General features: G+C 49.2%; 1 protein-coding gene across 1 annotated transcript in view; it reads left to right on the forward strand.

Moving 5' to 3' along the window:
• The window catches only part of stab1 (stabilin 1), a 298,755-nt gene that overhangs the window by 34,533 nt on the left and 240,266 nt on the right, over positions 1 to 23,956 (forward strand). The window contains exons 6-7 of the mRNA XM_086001826.1: positions 10,141 to 10,236; positions 14,132 to 14,251. Coding sequence (XP_085857952.1) covers positions 10,141 to 10,236; positions 14,132 to 14,251 — 216 coding nt within the window. The remainder of the gene's footprint in view (positions 1 to 10,140; positions 10,237 to 14,131; positions 14,252 to 23,956) is intronic.

Raw genomic sequence — 23,956 nt, forward strand, 5'->3', positions numbered from 1 at the left:
ATTTTTTATTTTTAAATGTTTAATTTAAGATTTATAATAACCCTTACGCTGATGAGAGCAGGCCCTGCGCCTGCTTTCATCAGCCGTAAGAGTTGCGTGGGCAATTGCTGGGCAGTTGCTGGGCAAACAGCCCAACTCTGCACCAGCGAACCTGATTTTACTTTCGGCTCGTATGATCTGTCAAGGCGACCCTCAATAGATCGCAAGTTCCGGGTTTTCGCGCATGTGCAAGGGCATTCAGAGACCCCAAAAGTTGCGGGGTCTTTCAGAAGGATTACAATGGCGTGAAGACACCATAATTTCAGGGCCAATATATACTTTTTGGCTTGTGTGTTTCCCAATCCGAAAGCCCCGTCCCTGTGCTTATTGCAGTAAAGCTAAATGGCTATTTGTCTTGGTTTAAGATGCTGCAAAATGGCAGAAAATTGCCTCTGACCTCATGGCAGCTTTGTTTTTGATGTTTGAATCCACCATAGTGTTAAAGACAAAAATAAAATGTGTTCTTGTAAATGTAATTAAGAAATTTGTGGCATTAGCCCCTGTTTCCTGCTTGTAGGCGGAATGAACAATACTTAGTGTATTAATGTAACTTTTAAGAAAGCAGTGTTGTGCAGTAATTAAGTGACAACTTCCATTCATTAGAAGTAAAAACAGAAAACGCTGGAAACTCTCAGCCAGTCAGGAAGTATCTGTGGAGAGAGAAACATAGGGTTAATGTTTCACGTCGATGACCTTTCATCAGAACTGGAAGACATTACAGATGAACAACTTTTGAATAGATACAGAGCCAGGGAAAAGGAAAAGAAACCTTTTATTTGGAGGAAGTGAGTGAAGTTAAAGGAAAAGGAGAATAAGTTTGGCCAGGTGGAGGAGAGTGGTGGTGGATGGCGACTCCGTCGCACTCTGACCTCTCTGTCCTTGGCCTCCTACACTGTTCCAAAGAAGCTCAATGCAAGCGCGAGGAAAAACACCTCGGCCGTGAAATTCGGCACCTTAGCACCAGCTGATAAGGCCGGTTTTGGAGAAGAAATGGCGGCTGCCTTGCTTCCACCCATTTTCGGCGTGGACCAGGGCGGCCGCCATTTTGGGCAGGTTAGCAGCACTGCTGTTGCCTGCGCTCGCTAGAAAAATGGTAATTAGTCAGATCATGATGTCAATCAGCGTGCACGCTGAATTGACACATGACCTACTATTTTGGACGTTGCCGCTCCATTCAATGCCCTCTCCAAAGCATGCACAGTTGAATGTGTGATCAGCTGCACGACGGACCCCCCACCAGTGCTTCCTAAATGGGCACATGCAGCTTTGAGGTAAGTTTAGCTTTTTGCTTTTGTACTGGTTTCTGTACATTTTATTTGAGTAGTGGCTTGGTATAAGAAATGTAAAAAGTTGTTAAAGTATGCAGGGAGTGCTGCTGGATGTTTGCAAGGCCTTGGCTCTTAAAGGAAGGCCTGTGAGAACACCACTTGCTCCCAGTCCTGGGGACTCTAGTTGCAGTTCTCCCTTGGGCTACAGCATGACATGGAGATGGAGCAGAGGCAGCAAAGGGGACAAGTTGCTCGTAGAGGGAGGAAGAGGAGGAGGAAGAAAAGGAAGAAGCAGAAGAGGAAGAAGCAGAAGAGGAAGAAGCAGAAGAGGAAGAAGCAGAAGAGGAAGAAGCAGAAGAGGAAGAAGCAGAAGAGGAGGAAGCAGAAAAGGAGGAAGCGGAAGGAAGGAGGCAACCCAGACAGCCCCTTTGTGGCTGGGATATCCGGGATTAAATCATCCGCCTGCGGTACCAGTGAACACAACCCCAATTTCCCTTTCAACATTAGTCCCATGCCTTCCCTTCCCTCTGTTACTGACCATCATAGCTTCCTCTTGGTCACAATGCTGAAGTAAATACCACCACAAAGCAAACTTTCCAATCCAACTTTATCCATATATGCATCCAATATTACATCAAGAAATCAACTAATCACCCTTGTGCATTCCCTTAGTGGCTGTCTTGCGTGTGCCTTTGCCTTTCTTAGCGCTCCTATGCAGTACTCCCCCCAGTGGCTGCAGCATAGCTGGTGGAAGGCTTCTGACTTTCAGTGGGGGAGACTGCAGATGGCCTTGCAGGACAAACTCGAGGAGCTGGTAGGTGGGAGTGTGAATTAGAGTGAGTGTTTCTTCTTCTTCTTCTTCTTCACTCTCCTCTCTCTCTTGTTCAACCACTGGCTGGGTAGGCTGGATTTCTTGGGTGTCTGAAACGAGGAAGACACAAGGGTAAGGTTGTGGTGAGGGGAAGGGAGGTAAAGCAAGAGGTGTAAGCTTACACCATGTGCAACTTGTAAATCAGAAGATATTGTGGGATGAGGTTGAAGTGGGATTTTAGAAGGAGGATAAATATGAGGATACCGGCATCTCGTATTCTTTCAGCCCCGCCGCTGACCAAGGGCTCAGCCATGCCCCTGCCAAGAATGGCCAGCACCGTCTCCTCCATGCGAGTGAGGTGAAGCCAGGAATGTGAGGTGTGCCTTGTGGTTGGTAGAGATTGTTGGTAGCTGAGTGATCTGGGTAGTCGTGCATTCAGAGGTTCGTGAGGCTAGTGGTGTATTTGGTAGGAGACGGCTTTTGAAGATGCATTCACTGACCTTGACAACTCATCTGATGTCATGAAACTTCTTTCAGCACCGGAGCCATGTCCTGGGGGTGACACTGCTGGCAGTGACTGCCTCATTGATCTGGTCCCACATCCTTTTTTTGGAGGGCCTCCTGACCCCCTATAGTAGAGGGCCTCTCTTCCAGTGTTGACCAGCTGCACAAAGGCCTCGAGTGCTGCATCCGAGACCATGGATGCCGTATCCCTGGGCTCTTCAGCCATTTGGGTTAACATTTTTCACCACCAGAAGGCAGCTTACTTTTAAGAGGTGCAGACTGCCTTTAAGAGGCGCAGGCTAGCTTTAAGTGAAGCTAGCCTCGCGAGAACTTTGGCCCCCGCTGAGCGCACAGCCAGTCAGCAACGCGTTCAGCACCGGGCTATGCGCTACAATCGTGTAAAGTAGCAGGCAGCTCCTTGCAATGCGCGCGGGCAGATTGCGCATCGCGGTGCCCCTGCCCATTTTTGAGCTTTATCCAATTTCACCCACCTCATCTTTCTACTCGCCACTTTAAAGCCTCTGGCCTTAAAATTGACGTCAGACCTTAACCACCGCTCCCATTCCCTCTCCCGCAGGTGCTAAAATAAGAGCATAAGAAATAAGAGCAGGAGTAGGCCATATGGCCCCTCGAGCCTGCTCCGCCATTCAATAAGATCATGGCTGATCATCGACCTCAACTCCACTTTCCCGCCTGATCGCCATATCCCTTGATTCCCCTGGAGTCCAAAAATCTACCTATCTCAGCCTTGAATAAACTCACTCAGCATCCACAGCCCTCTGGGACAGAGAATTGCAAAGATTCACAACCCTCTGAGTGAAGAAATTCCTCCTCATCTCAGTTTTAAATGGCCTACCCCTTATCCTGAGACTATGCCCCCTAGTTCTAGACACTCCAGCCAGGGGAAACAACCTCTCAGCATCTACCCTGTCAATCCCCTTCAGAATACATTTTTGATGGGTAAGGGTTTCAAGGGATATGGAGGAAAGGTGAGTAAATGCAAATGAGGTGCATATCAGCCATGATCTAATTGAATGGCAGAACAGGCTTGAGGGGCTGAATGGCCTACTCCTGTTCCTACCTTCCTATGTTCCTGATCTACTACATGTCCCTCATCTACAATATATCCTCGGTGCTACATAATTTTGTATTATTTTTACCTCTTTATTGCTGTGGATTCGACAAACCTCCTTGTCATTCCCAGTCAAGAGGATGGATTGAAGATCCGCAAGAACTTAAGAACATAAGAAACAGGAGCAGGAGTAGGCCAATCGGCCCCTCGAGCCTGCTCCGCCATTCAATAAGATCATGGCTGATCCAATCTTGGCCTCAACACCACTTTCCCGCTCTCTCCCCATACCCCTCGACTCCCTTGTAGTTCAAATGTCTGTCAATCTCCGCCTTGAATATATTCAATGACTCCGCCTCCACAGCTCTCTAGGGTAGAGAATTCCAAAGATTCACGACCTTCTGAGAGAAGAAATGCCTCCTCATCTCCGTCTTAAATGGGTGACTCCTTATTCTGAAACTATGCCCCCTAAATGTTAAATTCTGAAATGTTAACCCAATATTTCCTTCTCCACGGATGCTGCCTGACCTGCTGAATGTTTCCAGCATTTTTTGTTTTTATTTTAGATTTCCAGCATCCGCAGTATTTTCCATTCATTAGGAGTGTGGGCGGCGTTAGATCATTGTTGAATCAATCAGCACTCGGAGTGATGGTTGCCGTTTTGTAAAGCTCCTGGCATACTTGCCCCGAACGGTTGATGCAATCCAAAAGCTCTTTCTCTCCTTTGCGTAAACACCATTCTGGCTACTGCAGTTAGCAGTCTGTTTGTTAGTTATGCAAATGTTTTTATTACGATATTTCATTTAAATCTATTAAAATAACCAGCATCTACTGCTGACAGTGAACGGCACAATGGGTCTAGTGTCAGGTGTTTTATTGTGCCAGTGATTGTTTCAGCTCCTCCTATTTAACTTGTGTCAAAACAATCAGAAGGGAGCTAAACCCTGATATCCACGGGTTACAGCCTAAACGAACATCTCCTGTATTCCTCAACCAACATCACTAGAAAACAGTGGCCTAGAAATTCGGTATAGCCACTTTTGGGGCGGTGAAGTCGGGCGGTCGCTAAAGTTAGCGCCCGCCGGAAACTGCAGGTCACTTCGCCGAAATTCAGTAGATCTGGCCAAGAGTTTGGGCGAGCGCTGAAACTGGCGTTGCACTCCTATTTTCAGGCGCTAAGCCGGCGGTGCGGACTGATAACGCCGAGGCCGGGCACAGCGCAGGTGCGGTCATGTTTTGATTGACAGCAGACACCCTGACGCCGGCCAGCTCTTAAAGGGGGAAGGGTCGACTTTGTCTGCAGCCACGCCCTGGATAGTGGAGCCCTGCAGCTAGGCCTGAACACTGCTGGTGGACCGAAATAGCGCCTGAAGCCATGGAGAAGGCCCGTGAACGAGCGCAGCGCTTCTCCCAGCATGCTTTGAGGGTGCTGGTTAGGGGGTTGGAAAGGTACAAAGAGATCTTGTGCCCGGACAGTGGCAAGAAGGCTCCCAGGAGGCAGTACAGGAGAGCCTGGAGGAAAATCGCCCACAGGGTGTCAGTCAACAGCGATGTCCCCAGGACTGGTGACCAATGCCGCAAGAAGTACAACGACCTCACTCGGATGGTCAAGGTGAGTACCCTTTCCAGTGTCCTCCTCAGCCTTGCATGTGCACCTCACATTATGGGCAAAGGGACCTCAAAGGCCTAATGGCCAGCCCTCCTCCCGCAGCTATGGCACTGGCATGATCCTCAATAGCACTTTCTGCACTTAACACACTGGCCAAGCTATTCGACCATGGGAGGCAGTGCACACAACAACAGGGCACCACACTGGCCAAGCTATTCCACCATGGGAGGCAGTGCACACAACAACAGGCCACCACACTGGCCAAGCTATTCCACCATGGGAGGCAGTGCACACAACAACAGGCCACCACAATGTACTTAGAGGCCGTCCTTTCTCTTGCAGGCCAAGATGGCCCGGAATTTGAAGAACCAGAATGTCACCGGGGGAGGCCGTGCCCAGTTCCAGGAGCTCAGTGAGCTGGAGGAGAGCGTGGCTCGACTCGTGCGTGGCCGGGTGGTTGGCCCTGTTGCCATTGGAGATGCCGACCCTGTGCTGCGACCCAATGGTAAGGACATGACCGTTTGGACCTCTCTCTCGTTCCCCTAGCGCATCAGATCTACATCCTTTGCCACTGTCCGACCAATGCGCTGAATGCCACCACTCATGCCTCCCTCGCTGACGCCCTGTCCTCACTCTAAAGCTACTCTTGTGCCTTCCTGCTTTCAGCTGGTGAGGAGGAGGTCCCTGAAGCAGAGAGTGCCAGACCCTCGGAAGAGGAGCACGACGAGGACCAACAGGAAGGCGGCACATCGGGGGAAGCATCATCTGCGCCAGGGGATGGCAATGGAGGGGACACGTCTTGCCTGGAGGAGAGCCAGGGGGAAGTGTTGCAGGGGGGTGTAGCTCCTGGGCCCAGTGCCGTCCAGGCACGCGGGAAGGGTCGGGCAGAACGGCGGCCTTCTCCCCAGAGGGGGGAAGTGTTGCAGGGGAGGGCAGTTGCTGGGCCCAGTGGCGTCCAGGCGCGCGGGAAGGGTCGGCCAGCTCGGCGGCCTTCTCCTCAGAGGGAGAGTCCGGCCTCCAGTCCGGAGACGGACCTCGCCCAGGAGGTGCGCCTCCTTGATCAAATGTCGGCGGATTCGGAGCGGCGCCACAAGGAGTTCATGGGGGTTGTGGGACAGTTGCCTCAGGCCATTGAGTCCCTGGCTCATAGTGTGGCCGCTTTCGGGGAATCACAGGCCAGGGGTGTTGAGCAACTCGCGGCAGCACACGCCAGGGGTGTTGACCAACTCGCGGCAGCACAGGACAGGGTTGTCGAGCAACTCGCGGCAGCACAGGACAGGGGTGCCCACCAACTCGTGGCAGCGCAGGACAGGGGTGTCCACCAACTCGCGGCAGCGCAGGACGCGAGTCGCGAGTTCATGAGTGGTGCCGTGCAGACACTCACTGATCTGATGCGGGCACAGACCAGGGCAGTTCGGGCACTCACTTCTGCCACACTCGCTGTGTCGTGGAAGCATCGCCAGGGCACCCGCCGCCCTGCTGCAGCACAGCGGTCTGGCCTCCACCAGATTGCTGCGCTTGCTGCACTGCCAGCCCGGCCGAGTGCCAGTGTCTCTGGCGAACAGCGAGCGCGTGCCATCAGCCAGCTTGCCCCCATTGCTGCAGCCGCCACTGCAACTCTCCCAGCCAAGGTGCGACGAGCTGCTGCAGAGACTGATGCTGCGCAGCCACAGCTGCAGCAGTCAGCAGCCGGCCCCTCCAGGGCCGGACCTCGTCTAGGCCGACCCCCAAGGGCATCTGCCGTCACGCATTCTGCCCCTCAGGAGCCTTCCCCCAGCCTTGCAACACCCACAGGGCCCAGGTTGAGGCGGAGCAACAGGTCGGGCAGGGGCCGCACAAGGCTGCACAAGGACTTGCCCTCTCGGCACACCCAGTAGAGTATGGTGGCTACGGTGTTTTTTATATGGGGGTGTTTGTGTTCTGTTGTGGGGGGGGCTTCTTTTGGTAAGGCCGAGGAGGAAGGCCAATTGGATGGGCAAGTTTTGTTATTCCTCCCCAGGTTGTGGGAGTGAGATAATCTTTTCACAGTTTTTTGGGGGGGGTTGTCTGTTTTTCTGTTTCATGTGGGAAGGGCCCTGAGTTTGTTAAATAAAGCTTTTTATTTATTCAACTTGTCCAGGTGTCATGTTTCCAGTGGTTGTTGCGTTAAGCGGCTGAGGGCTTGCGGAGCGGCTGCATTCAGGTGCGTTCATTGCCACAAGCCATTCCCTGACAGGAGGCCTAGAAGTGTCGTTCAATAAGCCGCCGGCGGACGGCCCTTGGACCTTGTGGCTCCCTCCTGGCCTGGTACTCCTCCTCCTCCTCCTCCTCCTCATGGTCCTCCTGCGCATCCTCCTGAGGTGGTGGTGCTACGTCAGGTGGCAGTGCCTGAGTCCTGCGGATAGCCAGGTTGTGCAGCATGCAGCAAACGACGATGAACTGGGAGACTCTATCCGGCGAATACTGTAGAGATCCGCCGGAGCGATCCAGGCAGCGGAACCGTTGCTTGAGGACGCCAATCGTTTGCTCTATGATGTTCCTTGTGGCTTGATGGCTTTCGTTGTATGCCTCCTCCGCAGGGGTCCTGGGCGCGCGGAGCGGGGTCATGAGCCATGTACACAAAGGGTAGCCCTTGTCCCCAATAAGCCATCCCCTTGGTGGAGGCTGTGCCTGGAACATGTCAGCCACAGTAGTCTGGCACAGGATAAATGCATCGTGGCTGCTTCCTGGAAAGCGGGCATTGACAGCTAGGATGCGCTGCCTGTGGTCACACACCAGCTGTACATTGAGGGAATGGTAGCCCTTCCGGTTGCGGTAATCCTCAGCATTGTCGATAGGTGCCCGCATAGCCACATGCGTGCAGTCAATGGCGCCCTGCACCATGGGGAAGTCCGCGATCCTGCCAAATCCGACTGCACGCTGCTCCTGCCTCTCTAGGGTCATGGGGAAGGAGATGAATTGGTGTCTCCTCGCGAAAAGGGCATCGGTGACCTGCCGGATGCAGCGATGCGCGGCGAACTGGGAGATGTTCGCTATGTCCCCAGCAGCGGCTTGGAAGGAGCCGCTTGCATAAAAGTTCAGAGCCACCGTGACCTTCACTTCCACCGAGAGAGACGTCCTGCACATCAGCTGCGGATGCAGATCTCGGTGAAGCAGCTGGCAGATCTCTGCAACCACCTCCCTTCTGAAGCGCAGCCTCTTAACACACTGCGCGGCAGTCATGGTGAGATAGGACACCTGCTGCCGGTATTCCCTGAGTGGGTAAGGCCTACGTTGCCGACGCCTGATGGCCCCTCTGCGTCTAGGCATGGCTGGCCCTCTCACACAGCATCTGCGAGCCCTTCGCACATAATGCTGCAACTGAGGGTTGCCACCCCATACAGCCCCCATAATAAACTTGCAAACAGTGAAATCACAATGAATCAAATTTCCAAGCTGTGGCCAGAAGCCAAAAATACCTCTCCTATGTTGCCCCAAATCAGTAAGCTCTGTTCCTTGGTCTCTGTCCAGAAATCCAAAGCACTAAAGTCATTGCAGCAAAATGGCTGGGCTTTATAGGTCAGTGTAAGTGCCCTTTAATTAGCGCTCCCCGAGGCCCGCAGGGCCTCTGTTGCATTCCACTTCACAGTTCTTAACAGCGCCACGCCCACATTGGGCGGGCGCCACTGAATTTCCGGTTTGGGGCGCACAAACGGCGTTGCACGATGAAATGACGTCATAAGCTGCGCGCGCAGCTGAGCGGGCGCAAACACTTTGCGCCGGCGCTAAATGACAACTGAAGTTGGGCGTAGGCGCAGTTTGTTCTGCGCCCGGGCGCTAAGTGCCTAGCGCTGGAAATCTACCCCTCTTATGGCGTTAACGGCTGGCGAACGCAACTGAATTTCTAGGCCAGACTATCTGATCATTGCTGTTTGTGGGACCTTGCTGTGCGCAAATTAGCTGCTACGTTTTCCTACATTCCGACAGTGACTGCGCTTCAAAAATACTTCATTCGCTGTGAAGCGCTTTGGGATGTCCTGAGGTTGTGAAAGGCACTGTAGAAAAATAAGTTCTTTTTCCCTGATGATATCTTTGTGCCATTTTTCTACTTCAGATTTTAGTCTGAGATTCTCCTTATCTTGTAGCCATATCTTACCTGCTTTAGTCCTGTGCAGGACAAAGAGCTAATTTATTGTCAAAGCCCAGTAAATAAACATATGAATTCTGGATTATGAATCAAGAATCTTTCATGCTGCAGAATGGGGCTGTTTTTATACTTATTTGAGCACTACTTAGTATTGACTTTTTCCTGTTAATTTGCCTCCCAATTTTCGGAACTCCCCGGTTCTCCTGAAACTCATGACTCCTTGCTGGGATACAATTGCACAGGCACTGCATGTCTGCCAAGGCCTCTCCCAAGTGGCCATTATTCATATCTGAGTCTTGAGTGTGAGTGGTGACAGGCTATTCAACTGTGCAGGCATCACAGCCAACCCCAATCCTGTCCTCATCCAATATTCACACTTCCATCGGGGGTCGCTGGATAATATCCAAGCAATGGGAACCCGTGCTGCTTTTCCCCCTCCTTAACCCAAGGCCACTGAAGCCACTTGTAGAATCTTGATCATCACCTTGGCTGGGAGCAAGCAACTGAGCACAGACTGAGGATCAAACCTGTTACCTTCCTGGTCCGTATGGTTCAACCATTATACAGGTTATATTCTCATTCAAATTATTGTTGTAATGCCTGTATTTAAAATTCTTTCAATGCGTTTAACCGTGCATTATTGAAAAACCCATAACTTGATGGCAAACAGAATGGATATTTAGAATGATGTTTACTACGTTTAACTACATTGTTGTTGGCTGTGTTTGTTTGAAGGATGCAGGTGTGTGCATGGAGTCTGCAGCAATGGGATTACTGGAAACGGAAGCTGCATTTGTTTTTCTGGTTACACTGGGCCAAAATGTGACCAAGGTAAGTATTTCTTTCTTAATGTAGGTAGGTTAAAAATACTGAGAAGGTGACAGTTTTAAACTATCCTGCCAGTCGGGAAACTGACGGGGTTGGGTGACATGTTAGTTTTACACCCCGCCCGACATTGAGGGCAACGGAGAGGGTGTAAAATCAGCGTTCCACCTGATCCCTGATAACTTGACGAGTTAGGTTAAAATTGCCCCCAATTTATCAGAGCACCCAGTGTGTTGCCCGCAGAGTGGCAGAAGACAGGTTTCGACTGGAGTCCTGTACTTGCAGCCTTTATGAGACAGTCAGCAGAGGAGTGTAAATTGGAGGGAAAATAACCTCTGGCTGCCATTCAGCGCCTCTTGGGTGGCTGGTTTCAGAATAGTATTGATGGAGACCTCGGAGAGGCCTGTGAAGGTGTGAGGTACACCAAGCCCCCAAAAAGAAGAGGAGAAAAATCCTTTTAAAAATGGGAAGCTCATTTTCAAAAAAATAAATAGAACACTGATGTAAAAATAGTTCTTTTATAAGCAGTTTACCTGTAGACTTTAATTTTTTTTTGCAACTTGTTTAAGTATAATTATTAAATGAATTGATAGAATGGCAATGGACTTTGACTCTGTCTAGAATGCACTTAACTCTATTATGAATTTCTCTGTTTCATTTGGTTTAGTTCTGTTAACCTGTGTATGTTTTAGAGAAAAACTGCAAGATTTCTCAGTTACTTCAATTTACTTCAGTGTTAAGGGATAATTTGATCAAAGTTTTCAAGATATTAAGGAGAACAGATAGGGTAGATAGAGAGAAACTATTTCCGCTGGTTGGGGATTCTAGGTCTAGGGGGCACAGTCTAAAAATTAGAGCCTGACCTTTCAGGAGTGAAATTAGGAAACACTTCTACACACAAAGGGGGAGAAATTCGGTTGGTTAGCTCCTCCCGTTAGTGCCTCTGGATAGGAGAGAAGAGGGAGAGGTGATGAACATACCGTTATCCCCAAGGGGGGTCGACCTCTCCGACTGCCACAGCTCCCATGACCTGGGCCGCGATGATGCTGTGCACTCGCTCCCCCAGCTGTGTAAGGGGGTGCAGCTCCGCCTGACCTCCTCCCGTGTGTTGCTGCTCCCTCCTGTTATGGGCAAGCTTGGTCTGCAAGATAAAGGACAGCATGTGAGTGAGTGTGCAGCCAGGTGTTTGGCAGTTGTGCCTACCATAGTTGAATAGCTGTTAATGTATGCAAGGCGTGAGATGTGGATGTGACTTTTAGTAGATGGGCATAGTTGATGGGTGAGTGTTGGGGATTTGGCGGTTTATACCGTCTGTGCAGAGTGAGGTTGAGATGGTGGGATGTAGCGGTTTTTGAAGCATCTACTCACCCTGACCACCCGAGTGAGGTCGTTGAACTTCTTGCAGAACTGGGTGGGAGTCCTGTGGACCACGTTTCTGGCTGAGAGGTACTGGGCCACCTCCCGCCACATCCTTCTAAACTCCTGCGGCAATGGCCTCCTGCCAGCATCAGGGAACAGCACTGCCCGTCGGCATTCCACAGCTGCAACCAGAGCCTCCAATGCCTGGTCACTGAACTGGCGAGCTCTCTCCCTGGGCCTCTGATCAGCCATGGGATTTGTGGTTGATGGATTGCAGCTCCTTGCAGGACCAGGCCACAAGCAGCAATGATCAGAGTGAGGCTGTACAGCATGATTGAACCTCCCCTTTAAGAACTGGAAGGCGCCAGTCTGTCTGAGTACTTGTAATTGACAGCGCCGGAACTTGAGTAGCGCCCTGAGGTAGCGCCCCGCTCCCTGATGTTAGCGCCCTAAGAGGAGTGTGTAGCGCTTGCTTTAGTGCTCCAATTCCCACTTGGGGCGCTAAAACTGAATTTTGTGGTCGCCGGTGCTAATTAGCCCCAGGCGCTAAAGTTTTGCGCCTGGGTGATGTTAGCGCCCCAAAATGGTCAATACCGAATTTTCCCCCCAAAGGGTGGCAGAAGTTTGGAACTCTCTTGCACAAATGGCATTTGATGCTAGATTAATTGTTAATTTAAAATCTGAGATTGATAGATTTTTGTTAACTAAGGCCTAGAAATTCAGGTGGCTGCGCCACCCGTTAGCACCTTAAGGGGGCGCTAAGTGGGTCGCAAGCCACTGGCCACGCCTCCCGCTAAATTCTGCGGGACGCTAATGGTGGCGTTAGCCGTTAGCGCTGCGCCGCTACCGATGACGTCATCGGTGTGCGCAGCGCCCCGCTGACGCCCCGGCCGCGATATTAGGAAGCGCCCCCTGATTTACCACCGGACGCTATGTGCGACCGTTTCAGGGGGGCCTACCTGCGGCGGTAGAGGCGCAAATTAAAGGAGAGGTGCGGGGCGGCCATTTTTGTTGTTGGCCGCCTGCCAGCACCTCTCTGCGCTCCCGTCCCCGGCCTCCTGACCACCCCACCCCCCCCGCGGAGTGCCGGCTGCGTTCCAAGAGCCCGGCACTTCTCCTTGGTGCTGGGCTCTTTTGCCGGCACTCGCGATCCTCAGGGGCCCAGCTGGGCAAGGCCCCTCCCCTTTAAGAAGGGGAGGAAGGCCTGCAGTACCGCAGCGTAATGTGCTGCAGCGTGTGGCGCTGCGGCACGTTGCGCAGCGATATTCAGTCGCAGCGCCCCAAGAGGGATGCGGGGCGCCTCCAGTAGCGCCGCGCTTCCCTTTGGGGCGCTCCAACTGAATTTCCGGCGGGCGGCCGCAAATGCTTCCGGGGCGCTACTTTTAGCACCCTGGTGAGGCTGGTGCCCCAAATGGGGCTATAGTCAATTTCTAGGCCCAAAGGTATTAAGGGATATGGGCCAAAGGCGGGTATGTGGAATTAGGTCGCAGATCAGCCATGATCTCATTGAATGGCGGAACAGGCTCGAGGGGCTAAATGGCCTACTCCTGTTCCTATGTTCCTACTGCCCCTCTCTGATGGTTAGGTCTTAAAGTATTGAAACTCAGTTATACATTAATTTTGTTGACCAACACAGAAGGTTGGCAGTGGGTAGTCCCCCTAATCTTAGCTAATTGCTTAAGGGAAGGCACAGAACGGGATCCAAATATTTTGGCACATATTAGAAGACAAATCACCCAGGCCTCTTTCATGCTCAAGACTGCTACTAGGAGATGGCTGGCAGCAGATTGTGAAAACTGGGGGCCAGGTGGCACAGGGGTTGGTGCTCTTATCTTGCACATCTGGTACTTGGTATTCAAATCTATGTAGACGAATAAGGTGAAAGTCACCTCTCCCTGCTGCGAGGAACATTCCAGGTGAGAAATTTCCATGTCATTAAATTGGAAATCTCAGAGACTGAAATGGGAAATGGAAAAATAAGATCCCATTGTTTCAGTAGGGCTTTCTTCACATATGGGAAGGGGAGGGACATTGTAGGAAAAGTGTAGAATGAACTTTAGCATGTGGCCTTGCCATGCCTGGCCTGGGAATGCTAGTGAGCATCCACAATGGGAAAATATTGCATTCTGTAGCAGACACTCCTCACCTGAAACAGCACAAAAAAAATCACCCAGAAATATAAATGAACCAGAGTAAAATCCTACTGTAGGAGATCTAATGCTTCAAGAACTGTACATCACATTCAGATTAACACAAATCCAGGGTTACTAATCCTATTTATAAGGAACAGTAGTTATGGTGTTTTCATCTTCTATAATATTTAGTTTAAAGATTTCCCTGGACTGAATTTGTTTTCAATGTTGGGTTATGGTTGATGGGATCATTTTATTCAAAGCAAAAAGCAGCCCAAATTCAAAGAGATTTATTTGTTGATGTGGTGGGACGGTTGCCTCTTGCAGTGCTGCACCACTTTAGCACTCAATTCAGACCTGATCGTTCAGTGTGAAAAGAATGGAAATAAATGCTTGTTGCTTTTCCTCAGAGGTCCCCACTTGCAAGGCCCTGCGATGTAGAAGCAACACACAGTGCATAGAAGAAAAGACGGGGAGTTTAACCTGCACGTGTATGCCTGGTTTTCAGGAAATGGCAAGGACCTGTGTGGGTAAGAAGGTTTACCCTCTCGGCACTTAACAGAGAATTTTACTGCAGTTTTGAGACTGGAAATAACATATTTGGCAGTTTCATGATTTTTGTTTTTTAAATCTTCCTTACTGACACTAACAGAAGTATTTGCTGCTGCCCTTATCTGTTCAGTGAATTTATTAAGCGGGATGGAGACTCATCTGGATATTTTCATCTGTATTCTCCACACCCTCCATTCCTTTTCACCATTTACTGGTGGTTGTGCCTTTCTACTGTCAATAGTTCAAATTATTGTTTTGGTAACTGCACTATTGTGTAAATACTTTACACTTTAGCTGTTTTGTTTTTCTTAATTTGGTCTAGCTAGGATACCTGGTTAGTGATCTCCATTTCATTAGAATAAAAAAAGAGGAGATCTGATAAAGGTGTTCAAAATTGTGAGAGATTACTGATAAGGTAATGTAATAAGTCGGTAACGAGAGGGCATTCATTTCAGATAATCAACAAAATAATGAAGGGAAAGGTTAGGAGAATGTTTTTTCTACATAAAGGTTTGTTAAGAAATGAAAAGCCTCACCAGAAGTAAAGGTGGAAGCGGAATCCATGAACAAGGTCACCGCCACGGTGCAGAATGTTATAACATCCGCAGGGAACCAAGAACATCAGCAAATTCTAAGCGTCTATCCGATTATTCTAACATCAGTCTGAAGAGGCTTTTTTGCCTCAAATTATTTCTTCTAAATCACTATTTCTTACAACTCCCCACCTCGAGAAGGAAATATCCTTACTGACTTCTCGCAATCCTCTTTTGACTAATTTAGCTAGGTCTAAGTTATTGGCCCGCTGATACCATTCATGCCCAGGGATGCTTGCTGGCAGTATAAGTTGCTTCCCACCACTCGTAGTCCTCTAATTTGCTTATTGCTTTCTCAACTTGGGCGTTAGTTAGTAGGGAGACTCAGAAATGAAGATTTCCCCCTTCCTTACAGTCCATTCTTTTGAGGGAGAGGAGCAACCTCTGACCCTTCATACAGGTTCAGGTAACTGTTCCGGTGTTCCAATTCTGCCCCGCCTGGGGTATCCTCTGTTTCTTCTACCTTTCCTAATCTTACCCCGCCTGGGGTCTCCTCTATGTTGCTTCGGATCTTCTCTTTCGGTGTGCTCAATTAATTTGTTGTGTTGGTTAGTCATAGGCATAAGTACACAATTGGCTTATGTATCAAAGTCTTACTACATGGGTTACAAGTTGGAGAACTACCAGAGAGTGTTGTAAGCTTTTTATTTCGACTGGCATTAAATTGACAGCAAGACCAATTCTTTTGAAACAATTTGGAATAAGTTTATTAAACACACACTCATGCAAGTTTATTAAACACACACACTCATGCACATTAAAACAATAGCCTACTGGTATTTATGGACTCTACTCGATTACAACACATAAGGTAATGGCTTAGATTTACACAGACTTGTACTTCCCTGAGTCAAGCAATGCACGCAGCCTTTTTCCTTGTTTCTTGGTCTGATCTGCAGAGGAAGGGATTCTTGTTTTTCTGTGTGGTCATCCAGAGAGAGAGAGAGAGAGAGAGCCTTTGGGTTCCTTGTTTTATATCTTTTTAAGTCCATTGTCTCTAGTCTAAATTGCTAAGACCCCAGGATTGGGTCTTAGTTTCATGGCAGTTCTTGATTGGCTTTCCTTTGAATATGTGTCTGTCTGCAGTGGCTGGTGCCATTTCTTGCTTAAGTTAATTGTTTTTGACACCTTTTAATGGCTCTTGAGTTTCGATGGTGAGTTTCGATGGTGTCTCTGTGGGTTATCCTGTTATGCAGGTTTCCTTTGTTAAGTTTCGTGCCGTTGCCTTGACCCAGGGGAGATCCATACACATTAAATTCATCTTTATTACATACATCTTATATTAATAGTCTCGAGTCCATCACACATACAAAACATATTTTTATTCTTACAGTGTGAAATAATACGAACCTAAGGGTGTGCTGATGTATTAAGCCCAATATCCCACCAGTGTGAGTCGTCCCCTATGCTGTCAATTTCAATATCTATTCTCGAGTTGTCTTGCTCCAAAACATAAAATTGCTTTAGGGAGGAGTTCAGTCGCATCACGAGCTCATTGAAACCCTCAGACAACATTATCCGAATAGTGCCACATAATTGTGCAGCTCATACTTAAGTATCGCATTTACTGTCAGTTTCACTTGAGCATAGGTTTTGATATTGAGTAAAACATGTTGGTTGATGGGACAGGTCCTGTTAGACCCATAAAGCATGGTAGTTGCGGTAGTAGTGACACAGGAGGCACCACCAAAACCACCTCATACTGGATTCGTACTGGTTTTTCCCACGCTCTGTTATCTAAAAAACACAATTATGACAGTCACAGTTAAATTCAGCCATACAATCATTTCATGCGACATTACAGTTTAATATCTAATCAACAAATCATGGACTTAAAAGATTCTCCAGATCTCTTTTATTCGTATCCATCTTGTGGATAATTCTTAGCCCTCAATTGTCCTAATCTAAATTCCATGTAACTCTCCATTTCAACTTCAATTTCAACCCCTCTAATGTGGGGGGCTTTGGTTTGGGGTTTGTGTCTGGCCAGTCAGTGGTGTCTGAGCTGCTCCAGCCCCGTGCGGTTCGAATCGCTTCCCCTTTGGTTCTGACCACTGGACTTATTTACAAGTAGCGATATAGACAAATGAGACCAGTGGTTTGTTGCAAAGAAAACCAATGGCCTAGAAATTGAGTTTTGGCTTAGCCAGGGCTTTAGCACCGGAAGTTAGTGCCGGCGCTAAGTCCCCCTGCGCGCGCCAAAAATTCAGCAGGGCCGCGCCCAAACGGCTGCCGGCGCTACTGAAGGGTCTTTGCGGCGGTAAATCGGCGCTAACTGCCGTTTCGCGCCGCAATTCCGGCGCTGCGGCACCCGATGCGGTGCGGCAGGCTCGGGAAGTGCAGGCCTCCTCCTTCCCTTAAGGAGGAGCTGCCTGCACCCGGCCGCGGCCCGCGAAAATCTTTTTAAAAATGAGCCCGGCACCTCGGACAAGTGCCGGGCTTGCTTCTGTTCCGGGGGGGGGGGGGGGGGAAGTCCGGGGAGGGAGCTGCGGCCAGGCGGCCGGCGGGAAAGCGGCCAGCCGCCGCGGGGCCTTTAATGCGCCGGCGCAAAGACTTGTAAGACTCTGTTGCCAGAGTCTTAGTTGCGGCTGTCACGGGCGAGGCGGCCGCAACTGAATTTCGGCGCTGGGGCCCGTCGGCATGGCAACCGGGACGCTGCGCACACCGATGACGTCATCGGTGCCGGCGCAGCGCTACCGGTCTACCGCGGCGGAAGGGCCCCAGGCAATTTCGGCGCCGGCGCCAAATGCAGCGCTAGGCCCTCTAGCGCCGCAAAATCGGCGCTAAGGGCACTCAATTTCTAGGCCAATGTTTATTAAAAATAGAGAAAGAATTACTATACAGAGAAAATCGCTATGGATGCAATACAATTACACTTAACGGGGGAGGAGAAATGGACACATCGAGGGAAAGTGACTAAAATGACACTTTAGCAATTCCCCTTAACTCCCACCCTTTTACACCTATCTAGATTGTCTTGTAATGGGCCAGAAAGTTGATGCTCACCAGTCTAGGATGTTGAAACGCCTGCTCCATGCCCTGTTGCCTGCCGATGTTTTAGGTTTTCACCGCCCCAAAGCAGAGATACCCCAGTAATTCAAACATAACTGCGGGTATCCTACTTCCCTGAATGGGCTCTTCATCGATGATCCTCTCGCTGGGTTGATGATACGGCAGGGCACCGGAGGCGAGGCGGGAGAGAGAGAGAGAGAGATGACTTCCCGAGGGACTAGTTATACCCTCCCCGGTAGCTCTTATCTCCCGCCAGATCAGCTCATTTCTTTTGTCTGATCTGGACGTGTTAAAACTCATACAAAAGGTACCGATCTGGGCCCATCAACCTGGATGGCCGGTTAATCAGTTTTAAACGTCTCATCAGTGTTCCCCTTTGTCCAACGGGTTTCGTGATGGGGCCATTCCAGTCTGAATGCCCCGTTGATCGTTTGTAAACAGTGTCGATGTTCTCTAACGAAGGTCTGAAATGCAGCTAAGCTTGTCCCATTACATATTGAATAGGCCTTGCCTGCTTTTGATTGTTTGTGTAAACAACCTTGATGGGTTTTAATTAGAGGCCCGAATGCCACTGGGTTTGCTTCTCATGCATAAATGCAGAAGGTCTGTCTGCATTCGAGTTTCTGGAAAGTTCCTTCTCACAGTCATCGGAATCCAAGTTTGTGAGTCCAAACTGAAACTTACAGGCCTTGGCCATGAGGCTGACCGCAGCCATCTTGTTGAGCCCTAGATTTTAAACTCAGTCCAACCAGGGTTTCTTTACTAAACCAAAAGTAAATCTTCGGGGGAGACATGAAATTTGCGAATCCTTTCACTAACAGGCACCAGTGTGTTTAACTCTATTCTGATTATTTCATTAATTAGATAGTTTCTCGATGGAGTATGTGTCAATGCTTTAAAAGTTGTCTCACTCTCCTGAGCCACATTAACCATTTCATGTCGTACTGTTGTCAAGTAACTGAGCATGTCTGAGACCCGTTCTTTAGTGCTAATTCACCATGCATTTCCAGATGGTAATTGCTTCATACGTAACAAATCACATTTGCACACTCATATCGGTATCTCAATATTGTGCCACACGTGCCATCTGATACAAGCCATTCTCGGGCTTTCAGGTGATCCTATCAAAAGATTGTAGTCGTCTGGAGATCTTTGCTCATCTCCCTCTGCATGGTCCCGATGTCTTAAATAGTGGCCAGGCTATCAATGCAGTTTTCTTAATAGGTACATAGGCAAGGACACAAATGTCTCCAAGAGAAAGCTATCAATTTACTATGCGTAACTACACTTTCCTGACTTCCACTAGAATGAAAATTCCCATTAATACCAGATTCCATCTCATTCATGAGCGTCTGGAGAAACTTTACTGTCCAATACAATATTAAAGATAGAAAACATAGATCAAAGTTGTTTGGTGAACCAATTTTTAAAAAACCCAGCTGCCAGCGGAAAGGGTTAACTCCTTTGCAGGTTTATAAGAAGGTGGCGCAAATATTGTCAGATGCAAGCAATTGCATCACTTCACATAAATTTAAAAAAACTTTCCCGATCGAAAAAGACAGTTTGGTTTTCACATTTAAACAAAACAAATCAAACTGCCTTGGAAAATTCACGATAGCAACCGCAACTCCAAGGTTAAATCTTAGACTGAAACATAGGCCTAGAAATTCAGTTGCCTTAGCGCCGCTTTTGAGGCGCTAGAGGGACTAGCGCCAGAGTTATGGCCAGTTTAAAAATTCCCTGGGGCCCTAAATCGGCGTTGCACCGGTAGCGCTGCGCCGGCACCGATGACGTCATCGGTGTGCGCAGCGTCCCGGTTGCCGTGGTAACCCGCCCGAACTCCGAAATTGAGTTGCGGCCGCCTCGCCCGTGGCAGCCGCAAGCAACGTTCTGTCAGAGGTGCCTTACTCCAGTTTGCGCCGGCGCATTAAAGGCCCCGCGGCGGCCGGCCACTTTCCCGCCGGCCGCCTGCCCGCAGCTCCCTCCCCAGACTTCTCCCCCCCCCCCCCCCCGGAACAGATGCAAGCCCGGCACTTGTCCGAGGTGCCGGGCTCATTTTTAAGCTGATTTGCGCGGGCCGCGGCCGGGTGCAGGCAGCTCCTCCTTAACGGGAGGAGGAGGCCTGCACGTCCCCAGCCTGCCGCACCGCATCGGGTGCCGCAGCGCCGGAATTGCGGCGCGAAACGTCAGTTAGCGCCGATGTACCGCCGCAAAGACCCTTCAGTAGCGCCGGCAGCCGTTTGGGCGCGGCACTACTGAATTTTTGGCGCGCGCAGGGGGACTTAGCGCCGGCACTAACTTCCGGCGCTAAAGCCCTGGCTGCGCCAAAACTCAATTTCTAGGCCATAATCTTTTGTTAAACAAACTTTTTTGGTTTTCCTCAGCTTTTAGCTTCTAAACATTCATACAGGCATTTTTTTAAAAAGGGACACTACACTGAAAGTAGAAAAGGATCAAAATCTTTTCTTTTCACCTTTCTTTATTTCATCATAGACTAATCTTATCCTTTTTCCCATAGCCAATTTTTACTTTCTGATGTTTTCTACTGAATCTCATTCTGTACTGATTACTGCCACTGAGAATCTGGGAGAGTAGGGTGGGTGTCTCCCGAGCCACCGGGATGACTGCGGGGGTGACTGAGTTGAGTTTGCGATAGTCAATAGTCATCCGATAGTCACCCGGATTTCTAACCGGCCAAACTGGGGAGCTGGTCGTGAATGTGCCTTTGTGAACAACACCCTGCTTTAGCTCCAAGGGAAGGGATCCGTGTATAGTTGTCTGGGTTGAATTGTCAAAGCCCGATAAAACTTGGGGCATACCCTTTGTAGGATCGGGGAGGGGATCGTGAATGATGGTGGCAGAGGAGCCGGAGTCGACTAACGTTAATTGTTGACAGGCTCCAGAATCAACAGTGCGGATTATCAGTCTGCCACCACCATCGTATCGGAGAGAGGAAGTTACCTCCATCTGAGAGGCCTGTGGGAGCCACAGGGGAGGTGGAAACGAATCTGTCGACTCGGGTTGCTGATGTGCCGCAGAAACCGGTCGAGCTCCTAGTCCGATGGTCAAAGCCCCTATGGCTGCCTCCATTCTCTCTAGTCTCTGTTTGACTGGGTCGGGGTCTGCTTGACCTGGGGGGTTGTTGTCGCATTGATGGGCATAGTGGCCTAGACAGTGGCAGATGCAGCAATGCACCGAGGCACCTTTTCCGGGCGTGGGAGTTTTGGACGGCCCTGACTTTGGGTTAGGCAGCGGGCCCTCGACGTCCGCTACTGTAGCTTTAGCGGGTGTCCCAGGGATACTGGCACGTGTTAAGTCTGTGTGTTATAATGAGAATTACTACACAGACCACAAGAGTAACTTTTAACAGGTCTTTACTAGTCGAAGGTCAGGGCGGAACTGCCCAATAAATCATTACACAGCACTTATATACCGGTGTGGTCACCACCGGTATTACAGTATACAGCAGCCAAGATAAAGTAGTGCAACTCTTAAAATAGTTCTCTTAAAGGTGGAACGGTTACATACACTACAATCCTCCCTTTTTAGCTTAACCGTATATATTCCCCATTAAACATAACATCATAACATATATACACAACTTCATGTAAAAACAGTTCACAGATTCAGTCTCTGAGGCGGCGCCTCCTGCGCCTCCTGACTCGGTCCGGATAACGCCTCGGTGGTGTAGTAGTTTTCGGTGGTGTAGTAGGTTCTTGTTGCTGGGGTGACTCATCTAATAGTCCTTCACTGGACTTAACAGCTTGAACTTTCGTAACTTCAGAACCAGCATTGCTGACTTCTAAAGGCTCGAGTACCTTGGGAAGTTTTTCTACTTCCAGACTGATTTGGCTCAGTTCGGAGGGACCACCTGCGTGACCTGGTAGGGATGATAATGGTTCAGATGAGTCATCATCTTCTGCTTCTTCTCTATTGTCTTCTATTTCCTCCATCACTTCAGCTTTTGCCTCTGCCACCAATTTCCTGAGTGGCTTATTACTGCTGACACTGCTCACAAAAGGGTGCTCTTTCTTCTTAGCTTTCAACTGATCGATGAATTTGACATATTCCCTTTCTTGCTCAGCTTTGATTCGTTTGGCCTCATCGCGCAGACGGTTTGTGTGTTCCTGCTCCATTTTCTCAATCAGCTGCTTCTGCTGTCTTCCCAGATTCTCCAACTCTGCGTCAAAGAACTTTTTCTTTGCATTCATCTCTTGCTCAAAACGGCGAATCATTTGTTCTAATTGCTGTTGTAGTTTGAGATTGAGTTGAGTTCGAGCCTGGTGTTCCTCAGAAATGTGCATGTCTGTAGACTGGACAGACTCAGAATTCTCTGTCAAACTATGTTGTTGTTGTTCAGTGGAATTCTGTTCTGATACTTTGTTCTCTTCTGAAGCATTTATGCACTCCTTCGTTTTTCCATCATTAGTCTGCAAGTCCATTTTAGACTTGTCTTTTGCACATGGGCTGGTCTTACCATCATCAGTTCCAGAGTCTGAGCTGATTGTCTTCACCGAGTTCTCACTCTCTTCTTTGTCACTGTCACTGCTGCATATGCCCTCATCCAATATTCTGGACAATCGTGCAGGTTTGACATTTTTTTTCTTTCCGGAATCTACCGTTATTGCTTTTAGGGAGTGCCAGTCCATATTTATTTTCCTGATCCACTCCCGTCCCAGAAGTGGTGGACCTCCCTCAGGTAGTACATATATGTCCATTCCTTGGTGTTCTTTGCCCTTGTGTACCACCTTGACTTTTATCTTTCCGATGGGGTATACTCTTTGCCCCGTGTATGTCTTTAATACTATCTCCGTATCCCGTAGGGGAATATGTGTGAATAACCTTTTGTAATCTTGCTTATTCATGACCGTCAACGCCGATCCGGTGTCCCATTCCATCTTCACTTGGACTCCTGCTATCTGCAGCGTGACCCAGATAGTTTGTCGGTCAGCTTCCTTACTCACATTGTGAATTCTCAGACTACCCAGTTCCTTGCTGTTGGAGTCTGAATCCGAATTCTGTTCATCCGAACTCTTCTCAGCCACCTTATGTACCTTTCTGCGCTTTTCCTGCGGTGACTTTTTGTTGCTGGTCTTCTTTCCTGACCGGCATACTTTAGCTATGTGACCAAGCTTGCCACATTTTCTACATTCCTGGTTTTTAAACCAGCATTGGTTCTGATCGTGTGTTGTCTTTCCACAACGATAACATTTCGTTGTACCCAAAGCCATTTGATCTACGCTGACTACCGCTGCCTTCAGCTGCATTTCCGCAGTGCCTCTCGCTGCGGCTTCGTGCGATGCTGCAATAGTGACAGCCTTATCAAGTGTAAGATCATTCTCTTCAAGCAACCGCTTTTGTGTTCCTTCTTTCGACAATCCACACACGAATTTGTCTCTCAGTGCCTCTGTCAGTCTTTCCCCAAACTGACAGTATTTCGCTAGCTTACGCAGTTCAATTAAATACTCCGCGTTGCTTTCCTCTTTCTGTTGCGTTCTCGCATAAAATTTAAATCGTTCCGCTAACATCAGCGGTGTGGGGTTCAAATGATTCTTTAGGACAGCAACAATATTAGCGAAAGTCTGATCCGCCGGTTTAGCTGGTGATAGAAGATGCTTCAATAGCCCGTATGTCTTCGCACCCATTGAGTTTAGTAAGGTTAGTGCTTTATCTTCATTTGATATTTTATTTGCCTTACAATATATCTCTATGCGTTCTACATACGTGGCCCAATCTTCAACATCGGGATCGAAATCGTTGATGTTACCACACTTAGGCATCCTCGCAATCTTCTTGAGAGACAAAAAGAAATTTTTCTTTTCTTTTTTTTTCAAAATGGCGGTTTCCCGCGCTCGTCTTCTTCCCCCGCCTACGAAAATGGCGGCTTCCCACGTTTGCCTTTCTCCCCCGCTGGCTGTAATGGCGATTGCCGTATTGCTGCGTTCGCCCTCCCCAGCGGTTTTCAAATCGTGCCTCCCAGCCCCTCTTGCAGTCCGGTCCTTTCCCCCCCGGCTGCGGCTGAGTTCTCCACGTTTTTTTTATTTTCTCCCGCGCTTACGCTGTCCCGGTCGCTGCACC

This window comes from Somniosus microcephalus, chromosome 11 (assembly GCF_052327205.1).
Source record: "Somniosus microcephalus isolate GS21.2 chromosome 11, FLI_Smic_1.0, whole genome shotgun sequence".
Taxonomy (NCBI): Eukaryota; Metazoa; Chordata; class Chondrichthyes; order Squaliformes; family Somniosidae; genus Somniosus; species Somniosus microcephalus.